Raw genomic sequence first — 24,422 nt, 5'->3', positions numbered from 1 at the left:
TGTCGGTTGCCGACCCTGTTTGGACTAGACCATCTGCCGCCTGCTCTGGCCTCTCGATCTGCTAACCATGAGTGAATTTCTGCCGCATGCCCTGACCTTCACTAAATACGAACTCAGCATCTTGTCTTCTGTTATTATATCTTGTCAGTTTACTTCAGCCGTTGCCAATGGAGACTACTCTAGGGGTTGCGACCTGGGGATTCTAGTGACCAAGTCCACATCTCTGTAGGGAGCCGAAAGGGTGATTATATAGCTAGCCCTTAGACTCCGCTCCCCAGTTTAGCCCAATGCCAAATGCGTTGGCAACACAGAGGATTCACACCATCCTCTGCTGGCCCTGTGACAGTCACCAATCTCTACGGGCCTCATGGCGCATTGCAGATTACCTTCTACTTATTATTACTTAATATTTTAGTCAAGTCAATGGAACTGAATACATAGAGTAAATATAAGTTCTGCATAAAAAAAAGAATACACTATGGATGGCTATAGATTAAGTTTTTTTTAATTAATGGAAGTATCGGTAAATTCTTTAATATATCAAAGGTATAATGTTTTTGTATATTTTTAGATTTGGTAGGTTATTTTAGTTAGCTACATGTATTATTTTTTCATTTTGCAAATTTTACAGCATATTTTAAGCCAGCAAAGTTTTTATTAATGGCATTTCAAAAATGTTGGCTTTATAGTAGTCAAAATTTTAAAGTGGTTTTCCCATCTTAGATATTTATGGTATATCCACAGGATATGCAAAATATTTCTGATAGATGTGGGTCCCAGAGCGTGCTCAGCTGTCCATTAGAACAAAATGGAGGGAGCCGCACACGAGGCAACCTCTCCATTCATTCTCCACATGGATGCAGCGGCCATTTTGGGAATAGGTGCGGGTTCCAGAGTTGTGCATATGCCATTAATGTCCAAGATGGGAATAACCCTTTAACCCCTTCCCGACATTTGCCGTACATGTACGTCATGGAAAGTACTGACTTCCCGCATCTTGCCGTACATGTACGCCAAATGTTTGGGACCGGCTCAGAAGCTGAGCCGGTCCCATCATCACCGGATCTCAGCTGTATCTTACAGCTGACATCCGGCTGTAACGGCGGGGACCGAAATTAGCTTCGATCCCCGCCATTAACCCCTTAAGTGCAGCGCTCAAACGCGATCGCTGCACTTAAGGTGTTTGCAGCTCATCGGAACCCCAGTAATGAAATTGCCGGGGTTCCGGTGGCTGCAATGGCAACCGGAGGCCTAATACTGGCCTCCCGGTCTGCCTAGCACCGAAGCCGGTCAAGATCCGCCCGGCGGCGGAGCCTGATCGGCTTCCGTAGCTGTCGGCAAGATGGCGCCGGGTCAGGAGCTGATCCGGCGTCATCAGCGGTGGAAGTCAGCTGTACTGTACAGCTGACATCCACCTGTAACGGCAGGAACCGGAGCTAGCTCCGATCCCTGCCATTAACCCCTTCGATGCAGCAATCGAAAGAGATTGCTGCATCGTAGCGGTTACTAGCAGATCGCCAGCCCTGACAGGCAATCGGGACTGGCGACTGCTGTTATGGCAACAGGAGACACAATGGTCTCCTGCTCTGCCATTACGGAAGCCGATTTAGGCCCCGGCGGGAGGCGAAGCCTAATCGGCTTGCTGTCAGTGAATGACTGACAGATCTAATACATTGCACTACATAGGTAGTGCAATGTATTAGAAAAAATAAAATCTGACCGTTGGAACTTCAAGTCCCCTAGTGGGACTTGAGAAAAAGTGTAAAAAAAGTATAAAAAAGTGTAAAAAAAAGTGCACAAAATAAAAGTTTGAAAACAGTAAAAGTTTCAAGTAATCAAATAAAACACAATCCCCCTTTTACTCTTATCAAGTCCTTTATTATTGAAAAATAATAATAAACCATATGTATTTGGTATCGCCGCGACCGTAACGACCGGAGGTATCAAAATATTATATTATTTATTGCACGCGGTGAACAGCGTAAAAAAAACCGTAAAAAACGTTACCAGAGTTTCTGTTTTTTGGTCACTTTGCCCTACAAATATTAGAATAAAAAGTGATCAAAAAGTCGCACGTATCCAAAAATGGTACCTATAAAAACTATAGCTCGTCCCGCAAAAAACAAGCCCTCATACACCTCCGTCGACAAAAAAATTAAAAAGTTATGGTTCTCACAACTTGGCGACAGAAAAAATACATTCTTTTTACAAAAGTTATTTTATTGTGCAAAAAGTTGTAAAACATGAAAAAGTTCTATAAATTCGGTATCGCCGGAATCGTACTGACCCGCAGAATAAAGTTAACATGTAGTTTATAACGCATGGTGAACGCTGTATAAAAAAAAAAACGAAAAAAGCTGTGCCAGAATTGCGTTTTTTTGTTTACCTGGCATCCCAAAAAATAAGATAAAAGGTGATCAAAAAGTCACATGTACCCCAAAATGGTACCAATAATAACTACAGCTCGTCCCGCAACAAACCAGCCCTCATACCGCTACGTCTATGAAAAATAAAATTAGTTATGGCTCCAATAAGTCAGGAAATAAAAAAATATGCAGTTGTGCCCGAGGGGAACATTTCTTCTGTTTGAAGAGGCGATTTTTCAAGGACCTAAAATTAGGGAACCAGGAAAGGGAGGGCCCAAACATATCCGCTGGAAGCGACGGTGCCCGTATTATACCAGGACAACACTTTCCCAGCAAAATTCCCCAAACTACAAAGGCGCGGAGTGTGGACCAAAAGGGGGATAAGAAATGACACCATTTATCAGTGCGACACCGGCCTGTGCGGAAAGGATTGCCTCACAGCGTAACACACATCTATGGATTATTTTATTGTTTTTTTTTACCCCGTTATTATACCACCTGACTATGCCCCTTATATACTCCGCCCGGCTTACATATGCCCTACATTATAAACGGAAACACCAGTAAGACTCCAAACAAAACTACTACCAAGCAAAATCCACGCTCCAAAAGCCAAATGGCATTTCCTCCCATCTGAACCCTACAGCGTGCCCAAACAGCAGTTTCCTTCCACATATATGGCATCGTCATACCCGGGAGAACCCTTTTAGCAATTTTTGGGGTGTGTGTCTCCAGTGGCATAAGCTGGGCACGACATATTTGCCACTGAATGGCATATCTAGGGAAAAATATAAATTTTTAATTTGCACCATCCACAGCGCATTCATTTATGGAAAAGATCTGTGGGGTGAAAATGCTCACTACACCCCTTAATAAATGCCTTGAGGGGTGCAGTTTCCATAGTGGGGTCACTTCCCAGGGGTTTATTTTTATTATTTCACATCTGAGCCTCTGCAGTTGTGAACCAATACTTTGTAAATCGCCAAATTAGGCCTCAATTTTACATGGTACCCTTTCACTCCTGAGCCTGGTCGACTGTCCAGGCAAGAGATTAGGGCCACATGTAGGGTGTTTCTAAAACCAGGAAACCCAGCATAATAATTAGAGAGCTGTCTTGTTATGGTGGCACAAGCTGGGCACCACATATTGTCCACATATCTGTGGAAAAAATCCCATTTTCACTCTGCAACATCGAGTTCACACTAATTTCTACAAAACACCTGCAGGGTTAACATGCTCACTACACCCGTAGGTAAAAGCATTGAGGGGTGTAGTTTCCAAAATGGGGTCACTTCTGGGGGGTTTCCACTGTTTTGGGCCCACAGGCGCCCAGAAACCAATCCAGAAACATCTGCACTCCAAATGGCGGTCCTTCCCTTCTGAGCCCTGCCGTGTGCCCAAACAGCAGTTTATGACCACATATGGGGTATTGCCGTACTCGGTAGAAATTGCTTTACAAATGTTGGGTTCTTTTTTTCCTTTATTTGTTGCGAAAATGAAAAAATTTGCGCTAAAGCTACGTCTTATTGAAGAAAAAGGATTGTTTTTATATTCACTGCCCAATTCTAATAAATTCTATGAAACATCTGTGGGGTCAAAATGCTCACTACGCCCCTAGATGAATTCCTCAAGAGGTGTAGTTTCCTAAATGGTGTCACTTTTTGGGCGTTTTCATTGTTTTTTCCCCTCAGGGGCTTTGCAAATGTGACATGGCCGCCGCAAACCATTCCTGCTCAATGTGATCTCCAAAAGCCAAATAGCACTCTTTCCCTTCTAAGCCAAGCCGTGTCTCCAAACAGCCGTTTATTACCACATGTGGGGCATTGTTTTACTCGGGAGAAATTGCTTTACAAATTTTGTGGTGCTTTTTCTCCTTCAGTCCTTGTGGAAATGAGTAAAAATAAGCTAAACCTACATTTTCTTTGAAAAAATGTTGATTTTTATTTTCAGGGCCTACTTCCAATAATTTCTGCAAAAAACCTGTGGGGTCAAAGAGCTCACTATACCCCTAGATAATTTCCTCAATGGGTGTTGTCTCCAAAATGGGGTCACTTGTGGGGGGTTTCCACTGTTTTGTCTCCTCAGGGACTTCGTAAATGTGACCTGGCCTCCGCAAACCATTCCTGCTAAACTTGAGCTCCAAAAGCCAAATAGCGCTCTTTCCCTTCTCAGCCCTGCCGTGTCTCCAAACAACCGTTTATTACCACATGTGGGGCATTGTTTTACTCGGGAGAGATTGGTTTACAAATTTTACGGTGCTTTTTCTCCTTCAGTCCTTGTGGAAATGAGAAAAAATTAGCTAAACCTACATTTTCTTTGAAAAAATTTAGATTGTCATTTTCAGGGCCTATTTCCAATAATTTATGCAAAAAACCTGTTGGGTCAAAACGCTCACTATACCCCTAGATAATTTCCTCAATGGGCGTAGTTTCCGAAATGGGGTCACTTGTGGGGGGTTTCCACTGTTTTGTCCCCTCAGGGGCTTTGTAAATGTGACATGGCCTCCACAAACCATTCCTGCTAAACTTGAGCTCCAAAAGCCAAATAGCGCTCTTTCCCGTCTCAGCCTCGCCGTGTCTCCAAACAACCGGTTATTACCACATGTGGGGTATTGTTTTACTCGGGAGAAATTGCTTTACAAATTTTACGGTGCTTTTTCTCCTTTAGTCTTTGTGAAAATGAGAAAAAAAATCGCTAAACCTACATTTTCTTTGAAGAAATGTTGATTTTAATTTTCACGGCCTACTTCTAATAATTTCTGTAAAAAAGCTGTGCGGTCAAAATGCTCACTGTACCCCTAGATAATTTCCTTGAGGTGTGTAGTTTCCCAGATGGGGTCACTTTTGGGGGATTTTGACTGTTTTGGCACCGCAAGAGCCCTTCAAACCTGACATGGTGCCTAAAATTTATTCTAACAAAAATAAGGCCCCAAAATCCACCAGGTGCTCCTTTGCTTCTGAGGCCGGTGCTTCATTCCAGTAGCACGCTACGGCCACATGTGGGATATTTCCTAAAACTGCAGAAACTGGGCAACAAATATTGAGTTGCATTTCTCTGGTAAAACCTTCTGTGTTATAAAAAAAATTGTATTCACCTCTACATTGCTTTAATTCCTGTGACATGTGTAAAGGGTTAAGACATTTTCTAAATGCTGTTTTGAATACTTTGAGGGGTGAAGTTTTTAAAGTGGGGTGACTTTTTGGGGGTTTCTAATATATAAGGCCCTCAAAGCCACTTCACAACTGAACTGGCCCCTGTAAAAATGGCCGTTTGAAATTTTATTGAAAATGTGAGAAATTGCTGCTAAAGTTCTAAGCCTTGTGAGGTCATAGAAAAATAAAAGGATGTTCAAAAAACGATGCCAATCTAAAGTAGACATATGGGTGATGTTAATTAGAAACCATTTTGGGTGGTATAACTGCCTGTCTTACAAGCAGATACATTTAAATTGAGAAAAATGCTAATTTTTGCAATTTTTCGCTAAATTTTGGTGTTTTTCACAATTAAATACTGAACATATCGAGCAAATTTTGCCAGTAACATAAAGTCCAATGTGTCACGAGAAAACAATCTCAGAATCGCCCGGATAGGTGAAAGCATTCCGGAGTTATTACCACATAAAGTGACACATGTCAGATTTGAAAAATGAGGCTCGGTCAGGAAGGTCAAAAGTGGCTAAAGAGGGAAGGGGTTAAAACACCATGGATTTACCATAGAAAAACATAAATATATTAGTAGAGGAAAGCATGGATGTGTCCATCAAAGGAACTATCATTAATAGTTCTAAAAATTTCTAAATACATCATTGAATGGTGTCGTTTGTGTTGAAATTTTGTATTATAAGTAGTCATAAAATCTTTATAAGAATGCATGAATTTCTTACTCATTGCTTTACAGTTTAAAGTCATTCATTTATTATTAGTTACATGAAATATTTCTTTATAATGTAAGGTAAAATTTACATTATACTGTAAGTGTTGGGTTTGAGGGAATAGTATGAACAGTAGGGAACATTCATGAATAATGTTAAGATTCGTCAAAAATGGTGGACACAGAATTAGAAATTTGATACAACTAGACACACTCTTCTTAGGCCACATCACGTCAGCTGTACATGTATGCCAAACTTTTTGCACCAAATATTTTTTTTATGAAACTTTTTGGCATGGTCATTGTATGCACCATTTTTTAAAAGTGTCGTGGTTGCTACTAAATAATCTTAATAATGGCACAAGTGCTTCACGAATTTGGTGCACTTCATTAATGCCATTTTCTGGTGCATATTACACCTCTTTTCTAGTGCATTCCTTTTGATAAATGTTCTCAGGTGTCATACACTACACCAGGTTTACGCTTTATTCAATATTTCAATCCAATACTAAAAAGGGGTCAACCAAAATCGTACCTTGTCTCCTATATTACCAGCATTACCAGATTTCCCCGCAGTGCCAGGTTGTCCAGCTTCACCCTAGAAAACAAAATTAAATCTTTAAAACTAAATGAACACCTGTGTACTGCGTGACCAGTGCATGTGACATTTTATGGATGAATGATGTCAGGTATGACTGCCACAGTTTTCTTTGCTTTTTTAGTTTTTTAATTTATATTTTTATTGATAGCAGCAGATGTCTTCGTGACTGGCTATCTCCTTTTAAATCACCTACTGACCTTCCAAATTAGGCCACCCTTTTTCATGGAAGACTAAAATGACTTACCTTATTTCCTTTTGGTCCATATGAGCCAGGATCTCCTTTAGGCCCAGAAGGTCCAGATTCTCCCTATGATGACAACACATAAATCTTATTTTAAGGTTAATAATGGCACACTAGATTGGCTCTATTAAACTAAAAACTAAGGTCTCATGGAGTGTTTGGCATCACAAATGAACCTGTTGAAGCTATATTTATATATATATATATATATATATATATATATATATATATATACATATATATATATATATATACATATATATATATATACATAAAAAAGAGGCAAATCTTTAGATGAATGGCAATAGCATGAGCTTTTCATCATTATTCTTTTACTGCCTGGCATAAACCCAACTTCTACATTAATTATCTTGTGGTATTTTACCACTGCTATGTACTAAGACTTCTGAAGATTCCTCAAGTTTTAAGGATATTTAAACAATGATTTCTAGATAGAGCTAAAACATATATTTGGTACTTACCTCAAAACCAGGTGATCCTTTGCAACCAGGAAATCCATTCTCTCCATCCCCTCCCTATCAAAAATAATCAAATGGCAAATAGGTTACAAAACACAAATTATTCAGAGCATTTCTGTTAAGAACTGTTGGCTTTAATAAAAAAAAAACATTCAAAGACTAAGGCCCCATGCACACGGAAAAAATCGCCAGAAAATACGGACCACAATTACGATCCGTAATTACGGGCCCATTCGTTCCTATTTACCGCAGACAGTTTTTTCGTGTTTCATACTTTGTATGAGAGCACGGCCCGAAAATGCGGAAGGCTGTCAGCAGCCGGCCGTGCCCGCAGCGGGCCTTGATTATGGGCACGGCCGTGTGCATGGGGCCTAAGAGATGATTTATTACACAAAACATAATGTGCTTTAATCTACCCAGGATAACTTTGGCTGCAAGAGACATTAGAAATAAATAGTTGTTTTCCCAAGCAAACTATTACTTATCTGTTTTTCTCTTAATGTGGGAATTTATTAAGACTGGCATTTTATACGCCAGTCCTAACCTAAAGAGCGCTGGAGTAAGATGGACCAAATTTATGAAGAGATGCACGCCCCTTAATAAATTATGCGCATCTGTGGACGTCCGTGCACCAGAGTAGATTTTTGGTATAACTGACTCCAGTATCTGGCATAAATTATAATGAATTTGTCAAGCTGTGGTTGACCTTGCCGCCATATCCTAAGCCCGATCCATCTTTTCTTTCAAGTGCCGGAGGCGGTGCAAAATGTCAAAAAGTTACAAATTATTGCACAAATATGATGTGCCCCATAATTTGCGACTTATTAACATCATAAAATTGGCGTGCAGCCATTGATAAATTCAACCCAATGTCTGCAAAAAATGTTGCACCCATTGTAAAGTTATTAATGGAAGCAATTGTACGTCTCTTATTACTGGTTTGTACAACTCAGGAAAGTAAATACATAGAAAAAAAGGTCTTAAAGGTCTCGAGCCAATATGGAAAATTAATTTGAATGGCCGACATGTAATGTTATATTTTCCCTGCAACGCTTGATTTTCAAGCATGGCTAAGTCTGCACATAAAGGCTCTCGCACTAATGCTTTGTACGATTTATAAACATTTGCTACTCACCTTTTGTCCATCAATTCCATCAATTCCTCTTTTGCCTTTATCTCCCTGTAAATAAAAAGCAAATAAAAATGAATACATTTATAGATATTAAATGAACAGGAAACATGGGTGAAAAGTTGTTAAAGGATTTAGAAAATCTATTTTTAAAATACTGCATTAAGGAATTCTGAATTAATACAGGTCAGGACCTTCATCAATGAACTGAAGTGGAGCAGCTACAAAAACTATCTCTGTTACTGGAGCACCCAGCCTGTCCATGCATTACATAGACAGCCCATTGATGTTAAGGGGCAACATGTAATTTTTCATTTCTACTGAGGTGGCGCTGTGGGAGAATTGAACACTTAAAAAAACTGATCGCTGGGGGTCCAAGTAGGAGAATATTCTTTAATTACTCTATCTGCAGAGACCATTCTAACAAATAGGGATTGTTCAATGAGGACAAGCCCTTTAAGATGAGAGTATAGTTATCAATAAAACGGCGTCTATGCATATAAGCAAGACTATGTAAAGTAGATGCTTATTTGGTAAGAAATCAGTAAATGGACTAAAGGTAAGTCAATGTATAACAGCTAGAAATAAGGGGAGTAGCTATAGAGGCTGCAGAAGTAGAAGTCGAACTCGGGCAGTGGTGCCTGAGGGGGCCCACAGACCTTTCTGCCACATAAGAAAATAACAACGTTATAAATAGCACATGGCTTTTTTTGGAGGGGTTAACAGATTTTGCATTGGAGCTTAGAAAGTTTAAGTTCACCTCTGCTAGAAGCTTAAAAAGGTCATTATTTTTTTGTAGATTGCGAATACAGCCATAGAATTGTTGATGAATATATAGAGGTATTAGTTCATAGAACCAGAATGTTGGCAATTAAACTAACAGCCAGTGTCTATTTGCTGGATACAGTCATATGGTGTACTATAGTCTTCATGAAGAGATAATATGTGTCACAATAAATGGAACAGCCCAGATTCATCGCTCCCAGCAAGTAGCGAGAGTACGAGGCTGATGTCAGTGATGCTCACAGATATAATAATAATTATGGTTTATGTGGATTGGGAATGCACAGATCCAGTTATGGGCAGCACGAAAGAAAGATGATGAAAAAGCTGTTTCAGATAATAGATTGATATGTTGTTAAACTGGAATGTCTATAGACTGCAGAGTACTTACCTTTGTCCCCTTTGCTCCTCTTCCACCCTGCAATAGAAAATTAAAGAGTTTTAGCAAAACATTTTTTATGAAAAAATATATAAATGATAAATGATTAACTCACAAGTCAAGTTTTACAACTACCGATGGTTCTTTTATTAAAAAAAAAAAAGGGTGTATGTACCATAGAGGCAGCCCGTGATGCTGCTATTTGGACCCTGGAGAGAGTGGGCACATTACAGGTTGTCTCAACCCCATTTTAATGGGTGGTGGGAACCTACACAGGTCTCTGGTCTCCACACGTGCTGCAATATTTGCAAACAAGGAGGTGGAAAATGTACTCAAGCCATACATTTGGCATGGAGCACCAGGAGCTTCTGTTAGTGGTGGTTAGGAGTGGCTGTCACATCAGGCACTAGCAAAGTTCTATGCCGCAGCGCATACTAAGTCCAATGCCAGGCAGCATCACAACCTTGTATGCGATACAGCACACAATGTCCTGCTTTAGGATAATGTGTGCTGCATTGCATATAACATCCTTGTGCTGCCTGGCGCAAACTTTTGCCTGCACTTGATGTGGCAGCCTGAGTGAGATCCAGGGCATGCCCGCTGTGGAGAAGAGAACAGTAAGTAATGTTTTTTTCATTTTTTAATATCTACGATCTGGAGGGTAGTCTTATCAGGAAGGGAAGGTGTTGGGGTCTGGTTTGTGGCCTGGATCTATATGTTACTCCCCTGCTCCTGGGCACTTCCTAGTTCAGTTAATATCACTCGAGACAGAAGAATTTCATATGGCTACTTACCTTTTCTCCTTTGGAACCTTGGTCACCCTATTGTGGAAAGGAAGAGAAGATAATTAAAGATCAGAGTCAGTGAGAACATCAAGCAACACAATGATAATGGGTACCATGTAAATGTAATCAAACTTACCTTCATTCCCTGATATCCTACAGGTCCAATGTCACCAGCACGGCCCTGGAAAAGTTATACATTATTCGAAATGCACACATGGAAAACTGTAAGTTATAGTGCCAAAATAGATTTTATATTGAAAACTGAGTAACTGGTAAGTAGATTTACATCCAAAATGTGCCTTACAAAGTGTATGTCAGTTATAGGGCCTAGAAATAATGGGGCAGCCTTGCCCTCTAAATAATCTAACTTACATAAATATAAATGGAGCTTAAGTTTGACATTTAGGACTTAAAAATTGAACCTATCCATCCAATTACGCCAATTAAATAAACCTGTGTGGGCCAACGCTCTTGTGTCACTGAGGGCAAGTGATCATCTAAGGACGATGAACTGAAGCATGGCTTAATAATTTTGACTTTTGAGCATAATTTTAATTTATTATTGGCCGGTTTTGTGTTTCCAACTGCAGAGGAAAATTCACTAATGTTTACAGAAACAATTTACACAAACCAGATACTGAAAAAGTATTTACAGGACAGAAAGTTTACAAGAAGTGGAAAGGGGTTTCTTGTCAACCACTGGCAGAACGCCAAGATAAAAAGCTCCAGGAATAAGTGAGAGGCATGATACAATGTTATAGTGCTTCTTTATAGTCATGTTCCATGACACAGAATATACAGGCATGTATGATCAAACCTACGCGTTATACCCAATATTTACTTCTTATCATAATAGATTCATTGTGTGGCTTGAATGTGGCTTTCCCTTGCACATGATTTACGGTAATAAAGGGTATTTTCAAATGTGGAAGACATTAACTAGAGACAGCCCAAATGAAGAAGGAAAAAATTTACAAAATCATGTTCTAAAAATGCTGATTCATTCATCAGGACAATCCAGAATTCAAGATTATTTTTTTGAGAATTAATATTATGGTTGTTGCTTAGAGGCAACCATGGCTCTGGTACTGTATATAGTATTACATTCTCTCATCATCGACTTGGGAGGCTGTCTAGAGATAGGTCCACCCAGTTGTATGAATGCGGTATCACTGCCCTAATAAGTTTCTGTTCATATCTCGTTTTACCACTACCTTCTGGACGTATCCATGGGGCCCCATTGACTCAGCATATACCAAAAAGATGTGCTTTTGGCATACACTGGGTTGGTATGCGTCAGCATTTACATTTTTCCCTGTATGGAAAAGCATAGTAGACTGCACTATTCTATGCAAGGGCATACAGGAAAAGAAACATATATCACATGGCATACGTTTATTACGTGAATTACATGGTCATTATGCTCTCGGACATTCAAACTTATTGATGTCGCTTGTTACATTTGTCTCACTTTGATGATGTCATCACTATGTGTATTTATAGGTGCACAGTGTTAGTGTTTGGCATGCCTGAGAAAGACCGCGTGTTTGGCGAATCGTTGCAAGTCTGGATTTAATTCACTTTTTCATTTGACTAAGTGAGTGCTACTCCATTCTTTATTTTTTAACAGCAAGGAGCATCCTTGGAGCATGCATCAATGTCTTTAAATGAGGAGTGGTTGCTCCGGCAAGTGTTGGAAATCACACGCTTGACATTCCTTTGTATATAAGGGTATCTTGTACAGTGGAAGAGGCAATTCCTTTACTTGTCTTTTCCACTGTAAAACATACCATGCTGTAAAACATTTGTATAAATGTAGGAATGCAAGGTTATAGATTAAAAACAAAATACAAATACTCAAAAAACAAAAACCTGGTGAGTTGAAGCAGTGTTATGAGTGCGCACGTAAATATTAACTTACCACATGAAGCTGATCTAAAAGATGTTTGATGCACGATGAATATTTAAATATCACTTTGGGATGCAGTTTTAGTCTAAGTACACAATTGTTAAGCAGATGTTAGGCTTCGTTTACATCTGCGCTGGGACTCCGTTCATGGGTTCCATCTGAGCTTTCCGTCAGGGGAACCCATGAACGGAATCCAAACTGAAACAAACGGAAACCATACGTTTCTGTTTGCATCATCATTGATTTCAATGCTGACGGATCCAGTGCAAGGGTTCCGGCGTTTTGACTGATTCAATACCGTAGTCGACTGCGCTATTCATTCCGTCAAAACAATGGAACCCTTACACAACAGTGGCAAACATAAACCATTTGCACTTGATCAGTCACCATTGAAATCAATGGTGATGCAAACGGAAACCTATGGTTTCCGTGTGTTTCAGTTTGTATTTCGTTCATGGGTTCCCCTGATGGAAAGGTGCGATGGAACCCATTAACGGAGTCCCAACGCAGATGTAAATGTAGCCTTGTTCCATAAATAATTGATGATGCTCTGTTACTTTATGTTTGAAGTGTTGTATTTTAGTTTATTTATTATGGAAGTTCAGTTTTTAGTTAAAGAGACTCTGACACCTCGGAAAACCACCCTAAACTACAGTAATCGGTATAAAGCTTAAAAGACGCTAGATTCAAATCTGTAACTTTTATCTTTCTACTCACTTGCAGTCTCCAACTATAAGATCGCAAACGGGCCGTGCGCTGCATACTGATGCATAGAGAGGACTCCTAATCTCGGCAATATAATGAAGAGGACTCATCCTAAGCACGACCAGTTTGCGGGCTTATAGCAAGGGAATGCAAGTGACTAGAAAGATAAAACGTTCAGATTTGGAATCAGCATCTTTTAAGCTATTAACTGATTATTGTAGTTTAGGGGTGTTTTTGGAGGTGACCGAGTTCCTTTAATATCCACTTTTTAACAGTATGTAATTTTTAGGTCCAGTATTGTGTGCTGATATATTTCTTATATAACAACTAGGGGGAGCTTCGGAGCTGACTACATACTGTTTATACATTGAACTCAATCATAAAACAGTATGCAGTTAGCTCATAAGCTCCCTCTAGAGGTGGCTGCAGGCAGACAGAATTACATAATTGAAATATGATTTGAAGCTAAGTTTTAGAGAAACGAAGCTCCAGCCACTACAAAAGAAATATTATGGAATTGATTAGCACAAAATATTGGAACCATTTAGACTAAAAAATGAAATGATGTTCAAGAGTTGACATTGACTTTAAATGTTTAGATTTTTTATTCATGGCATTAAATTGCATATTTTTCATACAGTATGTTTTAGTAGTTCACATAAATGGTTACATTTAGGGTTTTCTTCATTATGGCCATAGTGATAGAAATTCTTCAAGAAATGTTCTACTTACAGGGTCTCCTGGAGGTCCACGATCCCCTGGAAGTCCAGTTTTACCAGTTTCTCCCTATGGTATAGAGGAAAAATGTTAGGAAGGTTTTACTATGTTTTCCAATTATTCTTCTCACATTGCAATACCCCTCACCTCATGACCAAAAGGACCAGGAGGACCTTGTTCTCCACGGGCAGGCTGAGGAAATACAAGAACATATTTGTAAGGGCCTTTAATAGAATTCTCTGTTTTGGTAATATTCACTTCATGTGTCCATAGCTCATGCCGCAGACACTCCTTACCTGACACTCATAGGAGCAGCACTGCAACATTAAGAGGAGAGGAAGTGGAGAGTTATTAATAATGTCATTCAGAATTGTACAGTAATGGATCTTGTAGACAAAATTTTTTTAATATTTGTAATACTCACCCCTTGTTCACCATTAACTTTCTGAAACAAGAAAAAAAATTAAGAGTTATTATCATTTAACCACTGTGACAATCATCTATTGATACAATTAAATAGTTATATGGCATCAAAGTCTAAAAAAGAAATGTTCAGCAATATTTCCAAAAATAATTTTACATATTAGCAAACATCATATATATATATATATATATATATATATATATATATATATATATATATCTATATATATATATATTATATTATATATATTCAATAAGAAAAGCCATTTATTTTCTATCAATGAAGGCAGTTGTAGAGTCCAAAAAGATACTACGTTTGAGAGTAAATAATCCCAAGTGTTACAACTATATACAGCAATAAGTACATATAGTTTAAGTTATGTTAAATGTAGTACAATATATATTGCATTGTCACTTTTATTACCTAAGTATTATGCTTTAAGGGTTTCTCCCATGGAACAAATGCCATATGAGACAGTAACAATAAAATGTAGTCCCTGCAGAAGTCCCGGGTTTAAAGGGCTCATATAATTTTTTTTTCTTCAAAATATGCCTTACTAAGGCTCTGTTCACACATGCATTAAGTGGTTACAGCTGGACTTATGTCATGCTTTCTCATATTTCTGACTGCAAAGCTATTTTTGTTATCAAAAATACTGAAACACCAACAATGACCATTAAAGTCAAGATTCGTCCAGATCAGAGTCAGCATTCTTGTAGTGGGTCCAGTATAAATGATAGTGTGAACAGATCTTTAACTAACATTGTAAAAGCAACAAGCAATTACAACTCAAAATGGAAATGATTTTCTATAATTTGTTTTCTCTTGTTTTCTGATATATACAATGCAACTGGACATACATATTTTTGTAATTACTTACAATTGTGTCAATAATGCTGTCAATTGTGTCTTCTAGCTGCTGGTCAGACAAGCCAGCCGCACTAGTAGCTGTGAAGTTCTTCCTGTAGTTTGGATCAGAGGCTATAACACTGAGACGCGACTCCTGCAGATAAGAAAAGAGAAAATATTAGAGGCTCTTATGTTTAGTTTTGTTGCAGATCGTGGAAATATGGAAGCATCTATTTACTTAATAACTGGGTTGAAGCTAAGAATCTTCATCTTACCAGGTGGTTAGGTGAGATTGCAACAGAGAAGACTTTAATTCCAAGATGTTTGGCTTCATTTGCAGCATCTTCCAGACCACCGCATGGCTCCTTGTATCCTTCCAAAGGATGACCATCCGTCACCACAACTAGATATTTATTCTCCCTCTGGTGGGATCCCCTGTAAAGTAAATTCAAATTGTGTCAGATAGATAGATAGATAGATAGATAGATAGATAGATAGATAGATAGATAGATAGATAGATAGATAGATAGATAGATAGATAGATAGATAGATAGATAGATAGATAGATAGATAGATAGATGGATAGATGGATGGATAGATATGAGATAGATAGATAGATAGATAGATAGATAGATAGATAGATAGATAGATAGATAGATAGATAGATAGATAGATAGATAGATAGATAGATAGATAGATAGATATGAGATAGATAGATAGATAGATAGATAGACCTAAAGGCTGTAGATAAAAAAATTGCTATTATACAAACCCTATCAGGACTTCTTCAATGCCTCTTTTGATGGCACAGTCAGTGTGAGTTCCTTTGCCGATGTACTCAACTTTATCAACTCTAGTCTTCAAGGTATCACGGTCTTTGACCAGATTCATTAGAGGGCTAATTAAGATGACTTCATCACTGTAGTGCAGCGCTCCTGCATTCCATACAAGGTTGCGATCACACCGATAATACCTAAAATGAGAGAAATTTCGAGCCAAACGTCAACACATCTAAAATAAATTCCAATAATGGGACTTTAAGAAGCTGTGAATTCTATATTCATAAGAAAACCCATTTTCAAATAACCTTTTATGGCATTCTGATTGAATAGAATGAGAGTTTCTCTAAATCTGGAGGATTCGGCATGTTTGTGCGTTTCACGGACTAATCATTAACTATAAAAGAAGGGATTGCAAGAAGTGATTATGCTACGTGGACAACCCATGTAATGTCAGCAGTTTAGGGGGTTTTACACTGGGCGATTATCGGGCAGACGAGCCTTCATAGAACGCTTGTTGCCGATAATTGTCCTGCCTAAACAGGGCAGAGATCAGCAGATAAATGAGCAAACGCTCGATCATCTGCTGATCGTATCGTTTTAAAAAAATGAAATATTATCGTTGTCGGCAGCACATCTCCCTATGTAAACAGGGAGACATGCTGCCGACATTATAATACTTTATGGGGACGAGCGATCGGAGTAATGAGTGCTCGTCCCCATCCATAGCTCCATGTGACAGGAGCAAACGAGCGCCGATCAACGATGTCTCATTGATCGGCACTCGCTGCATCGGCCGGCGTAATAGGGGCTTTTTATTGGGTCTATAGTCTGTGACATTAAGCACCACTGTATAGGGAGCTAGAAAGTATTCCTGTATGTCATGAGGTACAGATCAATTTTTTACTAGATCGCCAGGTAATAAATATTAAACTTGCTCACTGACTCAGCAGGAAATGTATACTAATTCAGTGTATCATCGAGAACGAAACCGTTGCACACTCTATTATCCAAGACCAAAAAGAAGCACTAAACCAGTGAGCAAGAAACCTCTTCATTATGGGTTTATAAACGTATAACAGGAAGGCAAATATTGTAATGGTTTATCTTGCAACATGGCTCCGATTGTGTACATACAGTAGCTATATATAATAAGTATGGAAAATGCTTATGTTATTAGAGTGTTCACTGTTTTACGTCTCAAAGGTGAAAAATAAAACTCCTTGAAATGACTTCATGCCTAAAAATTGGTGAATACATATCAATACGTTTTATATACCAATTTTAATACTGTAGCAACATGACGAAACATTTTTATTTTCATTAAATTGCTATTCCCAACTTAGACATTTATGGCATATTCACGGGATTTGCCATAAGTGTCTGATAAATGTGGGTTCCAGATGAGGTGGTGGGCGGTTGACGCATCTAGGTGATGTGGCCAGATGATCGGCAGAACGGGTGACCCACATTCTGGAGAAAGGTGCAGATCCCAGAGCGGGGACGCACAACTATCAGACATTTATGGTATATCCAGTAGATATGCCATAAATGTCTAAGAATGGGAATACCCTTTTAACAATAGGTCACATTGGGGGACCTTCACTGAGACCTTCACCTTCACCAGACCTAAACCTTTGTATCATCTTTCTTCATAAGTATGTGAATTTCTTTGACTGTAGGGTATAAAGAATGATATAAATATGTTTATGTTACCTTGTAGTAAGTTTATCTATGAACTTTTTGGTGAACTCTTTAACTTGGGTCACAAGAGTCTTAAATGGTTTCACACGAAGAGCAACACTTTCTGAAGTGTCAAGCACAAAGAAGATATCCACAGGACAATCTGAAAAAAGTTAAATGACATACATGAATTACATGCACATTATATAGTTTCATTAATCAATTCATATGACATTGAAATGACTCTTGACAATATAGCAATGACTGACATAGAGAAATACACTGTTCAGCCATAACATTAAAACCACTGACAGGTAAAGTTAATAACATTGATTGTCTTGTTACAATAACACCTGTGAAGGTGTGGAATATATTAGGCTGTGTTCACACGTCGCGGTTGTGTTTTATTAAGCGATTTTTGAAAAATTGTGGCGCAACACCACGATTTGCCCAGGATTTTCTAAAAACATATAAACACAGTCTATAACAGTAAGTGTACATTCAGTTCTTGAAGTTGCTTTGCTAGAAGCAGGAGAAATGGGCAAGTGCAAGGATCTGAGCGACTTTGACTAGGGCCGAATGGTGATGGGTCAGCGCATCTCCAAAATGTCTTGTTCCTGGTATGCAGTGGTTAGTACCTACCAAAAGTGGTCCAAGGAAGGACAACCGATGAACTGGTGGAATGGTCATGTTCGCCCAAGGCTTATCGATGCACATGGGGAGGGAAGACTAGCCTGTTTGGTCCGATCCCACAGAAGAGCTACTGTAGCACAAATTGATGAAAAAGTGATTGATGGCTATGGTAGAAAGGTGTGAGAACACACAGTGCATCGCAGTTTACTGTATTGTGGGATGTGCTATAAAAGTCTGATACATGGAGGCTCCACCACACAACTTCCAGGACTTGCTGCTAACGTATTTGTGCCTGATTCCACAGGACCCCACAGTGTTTGTGAAGTCCATGCCTAGAAGGGTCAGAGGAGTGTTAATATTATATTTTTATCAATTAACAAAATGCAAAGTGAATGAACAGAAAATAAATCAAATCAATATTTGGCGTGACCACCCTTTGCCTTCAAATCAGAATCAATTCTTCTAGGTACAATTGCACACAGTTTTTGAAGGAACTCGGCAGGGAGGTTGTTCCAAACATCTTTGAGAACTAACCACAGATCATCTGTGGGCATAGGCTTCCTCAAATCCTTCTGTCTTTTCATGTAAATCCCAGACACACTCAATGATGTTCAGATCAGGGCTCTGTGGGGGCCATATAATCAATTCCAGGACTCCTTGTTCTTCTTTAAGCTGTAGATAATTCTTAATGACATTGGGTGTCTGTTTGGGGTCTTTGTCCTGCTGCAGAATAAATTTGGAGCCAATCAGACACCTCCCTGGTGGTATTGCATAATAGACAAGTGTCTGCTTGTATTTCTCAGCATTGAGGACACCATTAATCCTGATCAGATCCCGAACTACATTTGCTGAAATGCAGCCCCAAAGTTGCAAGGAGCCTACACCATGCTTCACTGTTGCCTGCAGATACTCATTATTGTACCGCTCTCCAGCCGTTCGGTGAACAAACTGCCTTCTGTTATAGCCAAATATTTACAATTTTGACTCATCAATTGAGAGCACCTGCTGCCATTTTTCTGCATCCCAGTTCCTATGTTTCTGTGCATAGTTAAGTCACCTGGCCTTGTTTCCACGTTGAAGTTATGGCTTTTTGGGTGCAATTCTTTCATCAAGACCACTTTTGGCAAGCCTTCTCCGAACAGTAGATGGGTGTACCTGGGTCCCACTGGTTTATGCCAGTTCTGAGCTAATGCCACTGCTAGACATCTTCCAATTTCAAAGGGAAGTAAGAATATGTGTCTTAGATCTGCTGCACTAGGTTTCCTTGGCCGACAACTGCGTATACAGTCCTCAACATTGCCTGTTTCTTTGTGCTACTTCAAAAGAGCTTGAACAGCACATCATGAAACTCTAATCTGCTTTGAAATCTTTGCCTGGGAGACACCTTTCTGGTGCAGTATAAATACCTTGTGACTTGATGCTGTGCTCAGTCTTGCCATGGTGGAGCTGTAACCTGAAACTGCCTTCCACAACCTCACATCGTAGCAGAGTTTGGCTGTTCCTCACTCAGTTTTAAACCTTCTACACAGCTGTTTCTGTTAAGTTAATGAGTGTGTTTCCACCTACATATGAAAATGATGATCATTTTTACATGTTTAGTATAATTGGTTAATCATACAGCTGGCTATAATCCTACAAAATCCATGACTTTGTGCAAGTGTACCTAGAAGAATTTATTCTGTTTTAAAGGCAAAGTGTGGTCACACCAAATATTGATTTGATTTAGATTTATCTTCTGTTTATTTACTTTGTATTTTGTTAATTGATAAAATAAACTATTAACACTTCTATTTTTTAAATCATTCTTACTTTGCAGCATTTTTCCACAACTGCGTAAAACTTTTGCTGGGAAAAGGGATGTGCTGCTTCCCTGTGTGAAGCTCGCTGACTTCTGCTTTTCAGGGTATTCTTTTTATTGAGGACAATTTGGCAGCCATTTTGAGGACAACTGGGGGTCTGTGGCTGCCATTGTTATGAGCTCTGTAGCTGTCACTGTTATTGTCAGCCACAGACTTCCTAATAGCGGTGACAGATACAGTACCCCCATAGTCATGACAGCAACGGATTGCCAGTGACAGAGCCCCAGTAACAGTGACCGTCACATATGCACCCAATAATAGTGACAGCGACAGGCCCCCCCATAACAGTGAGTGTCACAGAACTCTAAATACAGTAACTGTAACAGCCACAGGATCCTAAATAACAGTGACAGCCACAGATTTCGTCACCATTCCGTCAGGTTTCCGTTTTAACGACGGAATCAATAGTGCAGTCGACTGCGCTATTGATTCCGTTGGAAAAATGGAAACCTGCCGGAATGGTGATGAACGGAAACCATTAGCAATGTTTTCGTCACCATTGATATCAATGGTGACGGAAACGGAAGCCATGGTTTCAGTTTGACTTTCCGTTGCGGGGTTAACCCGACGGAAACCTCCGATGGAACCCTGGAACGGAAAGCCAACGCTGATGTGAACAAGCCCTTAACAAGACAGTTGTACGGGCTTCAGTCCACTCACTTAACATGACTCTGTTGTTCCAGGCCTATTACTAAGTCTTAGGGCAATGTAGTCCTCTCACTAGGCCTCGAGGTAGCCAATATCTCATTAAGGGCTGGTCACTCACATCCTCGCCGGACTGACTCTTTAACAAATTCACGGACGCAGCTAGGGCTCCTTAGCTACATAGCAGCTTCCCTATACTGCTCACGACTTCTCTTCCAGTGACAAACTAGGTGCAGCACCCCTCAGGGGGGAGCCATCTGGACTCCTTCCCAGCTCACAGACAGTCTTACGGCGGCTCCTCTAGACCAGTCTACACTGTTCCTCGTTGGCGTCCCATCACTACAGTTCTATAGCCTACTATCATTCTCAAAGAAACAGGTTCCCACAGCACCTCTAGCAGTCTAACCGCACTCTCTCCCATTGGCGCCAAACTCTCCTCTTATATCTAATCTCAGCCACTGGCCCAACCCAACTAGCATCCTGTCAAAGGCTCGGCACCACAAAGCTCGCCACTACGTTCTGAAGTGATGGCAGGGTCTGGCGGCGCAGCACCATAAAATGTCCCATTAGCCTTCCAACAACAAAGACCAACTAGATGCATGGTGAACATGGAATTCAAACAGGGCACAGTATAATACATTTACATACACAATTTTACATAAGTGGTAGGGTACATGCAAGTTGCCTCCTATTTGCCGGCTATTTATATTATATAGACTTAGAAACGTGCAAAGTACACACTTAGTCATTATTTGATTGTAACAAGGCCTATATCAAACAAAATAGCTAAATTAGGCAGCGTAATCGGCGCTTTCATGCCTGGCCCCGAACTATCTGTAACGTGCGCAGGTCCCTGCTCTTTACTAGGCGCATGCGCAGTATGATCTTTCTGCTCGACGTTCTAATCGGCACTACTGCACATGCGCAACATCCCTACTCTTTATTCCGTGCATGCTCAGTAGTGTCGATAAGAACGTTGAACAGAAAGATCGTACTGCGCATGCGCCGAGTGAAGAGCAGGGACGCGCGCGCATTACAGATAGTACGGGGCCAGGCATGAACACGCAGATTACGCTGCCTGGTCCCTGTCAATCAATGTAACGACGTAGGAGCATTTAGGTGCAATGGTAACGCCCTCATTGCACCAAAATGCTCATTAGCATAAACTTAATAAAACGTATTTCTATACAAAGGAGCCAGTAAGCAGAAAATTAAAATAAACGCTAGAAACAGGTTAGTCTCCTCTACAATACCCTGTTACTACTTTAACTCAGAAATTCTGGTGACAGACGCCCTTTAAGCTGAGATTGTGAGTTCACTAATATATTTACTTCACATTTTAAAGAGACCTGTCTCCTCTCCTGAGATGTCTGTTTTTGTAAATTCTTGTATTCTAGAGAATCTATTCTTAGAATTCATTGTTCCGTTCAGTGGCGTCGTTTTTTAGGCCTGGGCCCTGGATGCCCTGGCGACTGCCACATTCACTTGTATCTTAGTCCTCGGGACACGGATACAATTGCATATTATGGTGGAGCAGGCAGCTACAAGCTCCACTGTTGACAAGGCTACAGGCCATGTGAGGCCTGCAGCCTATAAGATGATAGGACAGGATCCCTGCACATCCTGGTGCAGTGACATAACTGCATTACGCTGCCCTACGCAAGGGTCCCATCTCTTGGGCTGTTGAGGCTGTGAGACCATGCAGCTCCGCACATCGTGGGAATGGGGCAAGGTGAGTATAATATTTTTTTCATTTGTTTAGGGGGCACTATCACTGAATGGGGCACTATCTATAGGGGTGTGTGTGTGTGTGTGTGTGTGGGACTATCAACAGGGGTGTGCGTGGCACTATATATATATGGAGGTGTGTGGCACTATCTATATGGGGGTGTGTGGCACTTTTTATACAGGGAACTGTGTAGCAACATCTACAGGAGGGGTGGGGTGTGTGGCACTATCTACAGGAAGGATGGCGCTATTTACAAGGGATTGAATGCCAACCCCCTGTAGATAGTGTCACACACACCCCTGTGGAACGTGCCACACACACTCCTTTAGATAATGCCACAATCTACGTGGGGCACTGTGTGTGGCACTTTCTACAGGGGGCACTGTGTGTGTCAATATCTACAAGGGTCACTATGTGTGGCACTATCACTATTGGAGCCCCCAGACATAACTTTGCTTTGGGCCCCAAAAATTGCAGATTTGTCCCTGAGGGTAAGTACAAGGATTTTTACTGCTAGGGACCCTGTATCTAAGCCTATCTTGTGTGATACTGTCTACTAAGCCGATGTATCTGCTGAGGCAATGTATCATATCCCATCCAGCGGTGTAGCTATAGGGGCTGTAGTCTTATAGATATGCTATATATATATATTTATTTATTTTTTTCTTTTTCTTTGGGGGGTAAACGTATGTCTTGGGGCTTGTGCCCCTGATTGTTTAAGACCCAAGCAATGCCCCTGGTGCCATTCCTCCATAATTCTTTCATAGAAATTAATGAATAAATTGACAACTGGGTATTATCATTCCCCTTATCAATGGGGTATGCACACTGACACTGTCAATGTCAGAGTGTGTAGGGTCACGCCCTATTGACAATGTGAATAATAATAATATAAGAAAAGATAAACCAGAATTGTTATATTTCATGGGGCTACAAGTATTTACTAAAACAGACATGTCAGGAGAGTTGGCAGGTCCTCTTTAAAACTCATGTATATGTAATTTATCTCTATAGTAGCCAATGATATTGATGCTATCTGCAGCTTTATTAATAATGAGCAATGAGATAAGTTTTCATTTAATATAAAATGAATGCAAAAAAACAACATTTGGACAAGATTTATCAATCAAGATAATCAATACATTTTCCAGATAAGCAGCTATGAACTGTACAGTAACAAACAAATTTAATTTATTCATTGTATTTATAAGTTAACAGAAATAATAAGGTGGTTACAGTAAAGTTGATAAAGTTTAACATATATACATATTGGTCCAATATATATTGCAGTAATGACAAGAAGCAGTTTGGCCTATATCCCAAATAGTTTTCAATCTGACTTAGTCCATATTGTCAACATACAGGCAGAGGTCCAGGAAAGCCTACAACATAAAAAACTGTGACATGTAGTATGTAAAGTGCACATAGTTGGCAGTAAGTGTAAGATAACACGTTCCATTTCACATCCTTGAACGGAAAGTCTAAGGGTAAATTCAGAAGTGGCACATTTGTTACAGATTTGTGGTGCGTATAAGGGTTTTCATAATCTCATCCACCTGAATCGGAATAAAACTGGCACAGAATTCAGGGCATGCTAATTTTTTCCCGCAGCTTTCACCTTTTGAAATGTAAAGGGTCAATTCTGTGGAAAATCCACATCATAATCCAAAATCTTGCTGCTGATTCGGTGTCAAATCCATGGCGGAAAAATTCACCATACAGTATGTGAATTTACCGTAAAAGCTGCAAAAACTACAAGCAGCCAACTATTCATATGGCTGTATATAACATGCACCTAATTTTTTACAATGTACCAGTAAATATGGCATATATAAACAAACACACACATATATATAT

The 24,422-nt window shown here is 39.7% G+C and overlaps 1 protein-coding gene across 1 annotated transcript in view; it reads right to left on the bottom strand.

Moving 5' to 3' along the window:
• COL6A1 (collagen type VI alpha 1 chain) overlaps positions 1-24,422 on the bottom strand; it is a 45,932-nt gene that overhangs the window by 20,392 nt on the left and 1,118 nt on the right. Inside the window, exons 2-16 of the mRNA XM_075829550.1 lie at positions 17,733-17,862; positions 16,010-16,210; positions 15,513-15,672; positions 15,269-15,391; positions 14,389-14,409; positions 14,261-14,281; positions 14,112-14,156; positions 13,980-14,033; positions 10,770-10,814; positions 10,643-10,669; positions 9,861-9,887; positions 8,693-8,737; positions 7,561-7,614; positions 7,082-7,144; positions 6,772-6,834 (exon numbers count right to left, since the gene is read on the bottom strand). Coding sequence (XP_075685665.1) covers positions 6,772-6,834; positions 7,082-7,144; positions 7,561-7,614; positions 8,693-8,737; positions 9,861-9,887; positions 10,643-10,669; positions 10,770-10,814; positions 13,980-14,033; positions 14,112-14,156; positions 14,261-14,281; positions 14,389-14,409; positions 15,269-15,391; positions 15,513-15,672; positions 16,010-16,210; positions 17,733-17,862 — 1,079 coding nt within the window. The remainder of the gene's footprint in view (positions 1-6,771; positions 6,835-7,081; positions 7,145-7,560; positions 7,615-8,692; positions 8,738-9,860; positions 9,888-10,642; positions 10,670-10,769; positions 10,815-13,979; positions 14,034-14,111; positions 14,157-14,260; positions 14,282-14,388; positions 14,410-15,268; positions 15,392-15,512; positions 15,673-16,009; positions 16,211-17,732; positions 17,863-24,422) is intronic.

The sequence above is a fragment of the Rhinoderma darwinii genome, chromosome 6, assembly GCF_050947455.1.
Source record: "Rhinoderma darwinii isolate aRhiDar2 chromosome 6, aRhiDar2.hap1, whole genome shotgun sequence".
NCBI classification, from domain to species: Eukaryota; Metazoa; Chordata; class Amphibia; order Anura; family Rhinodermatidae; genus Rhinoderma; species Rhinoderma darwinii.
Note: the sequence above shows the minus strand (reverse complement) of the source record. Positions and strands in the feature narration are given on the sequence as shown.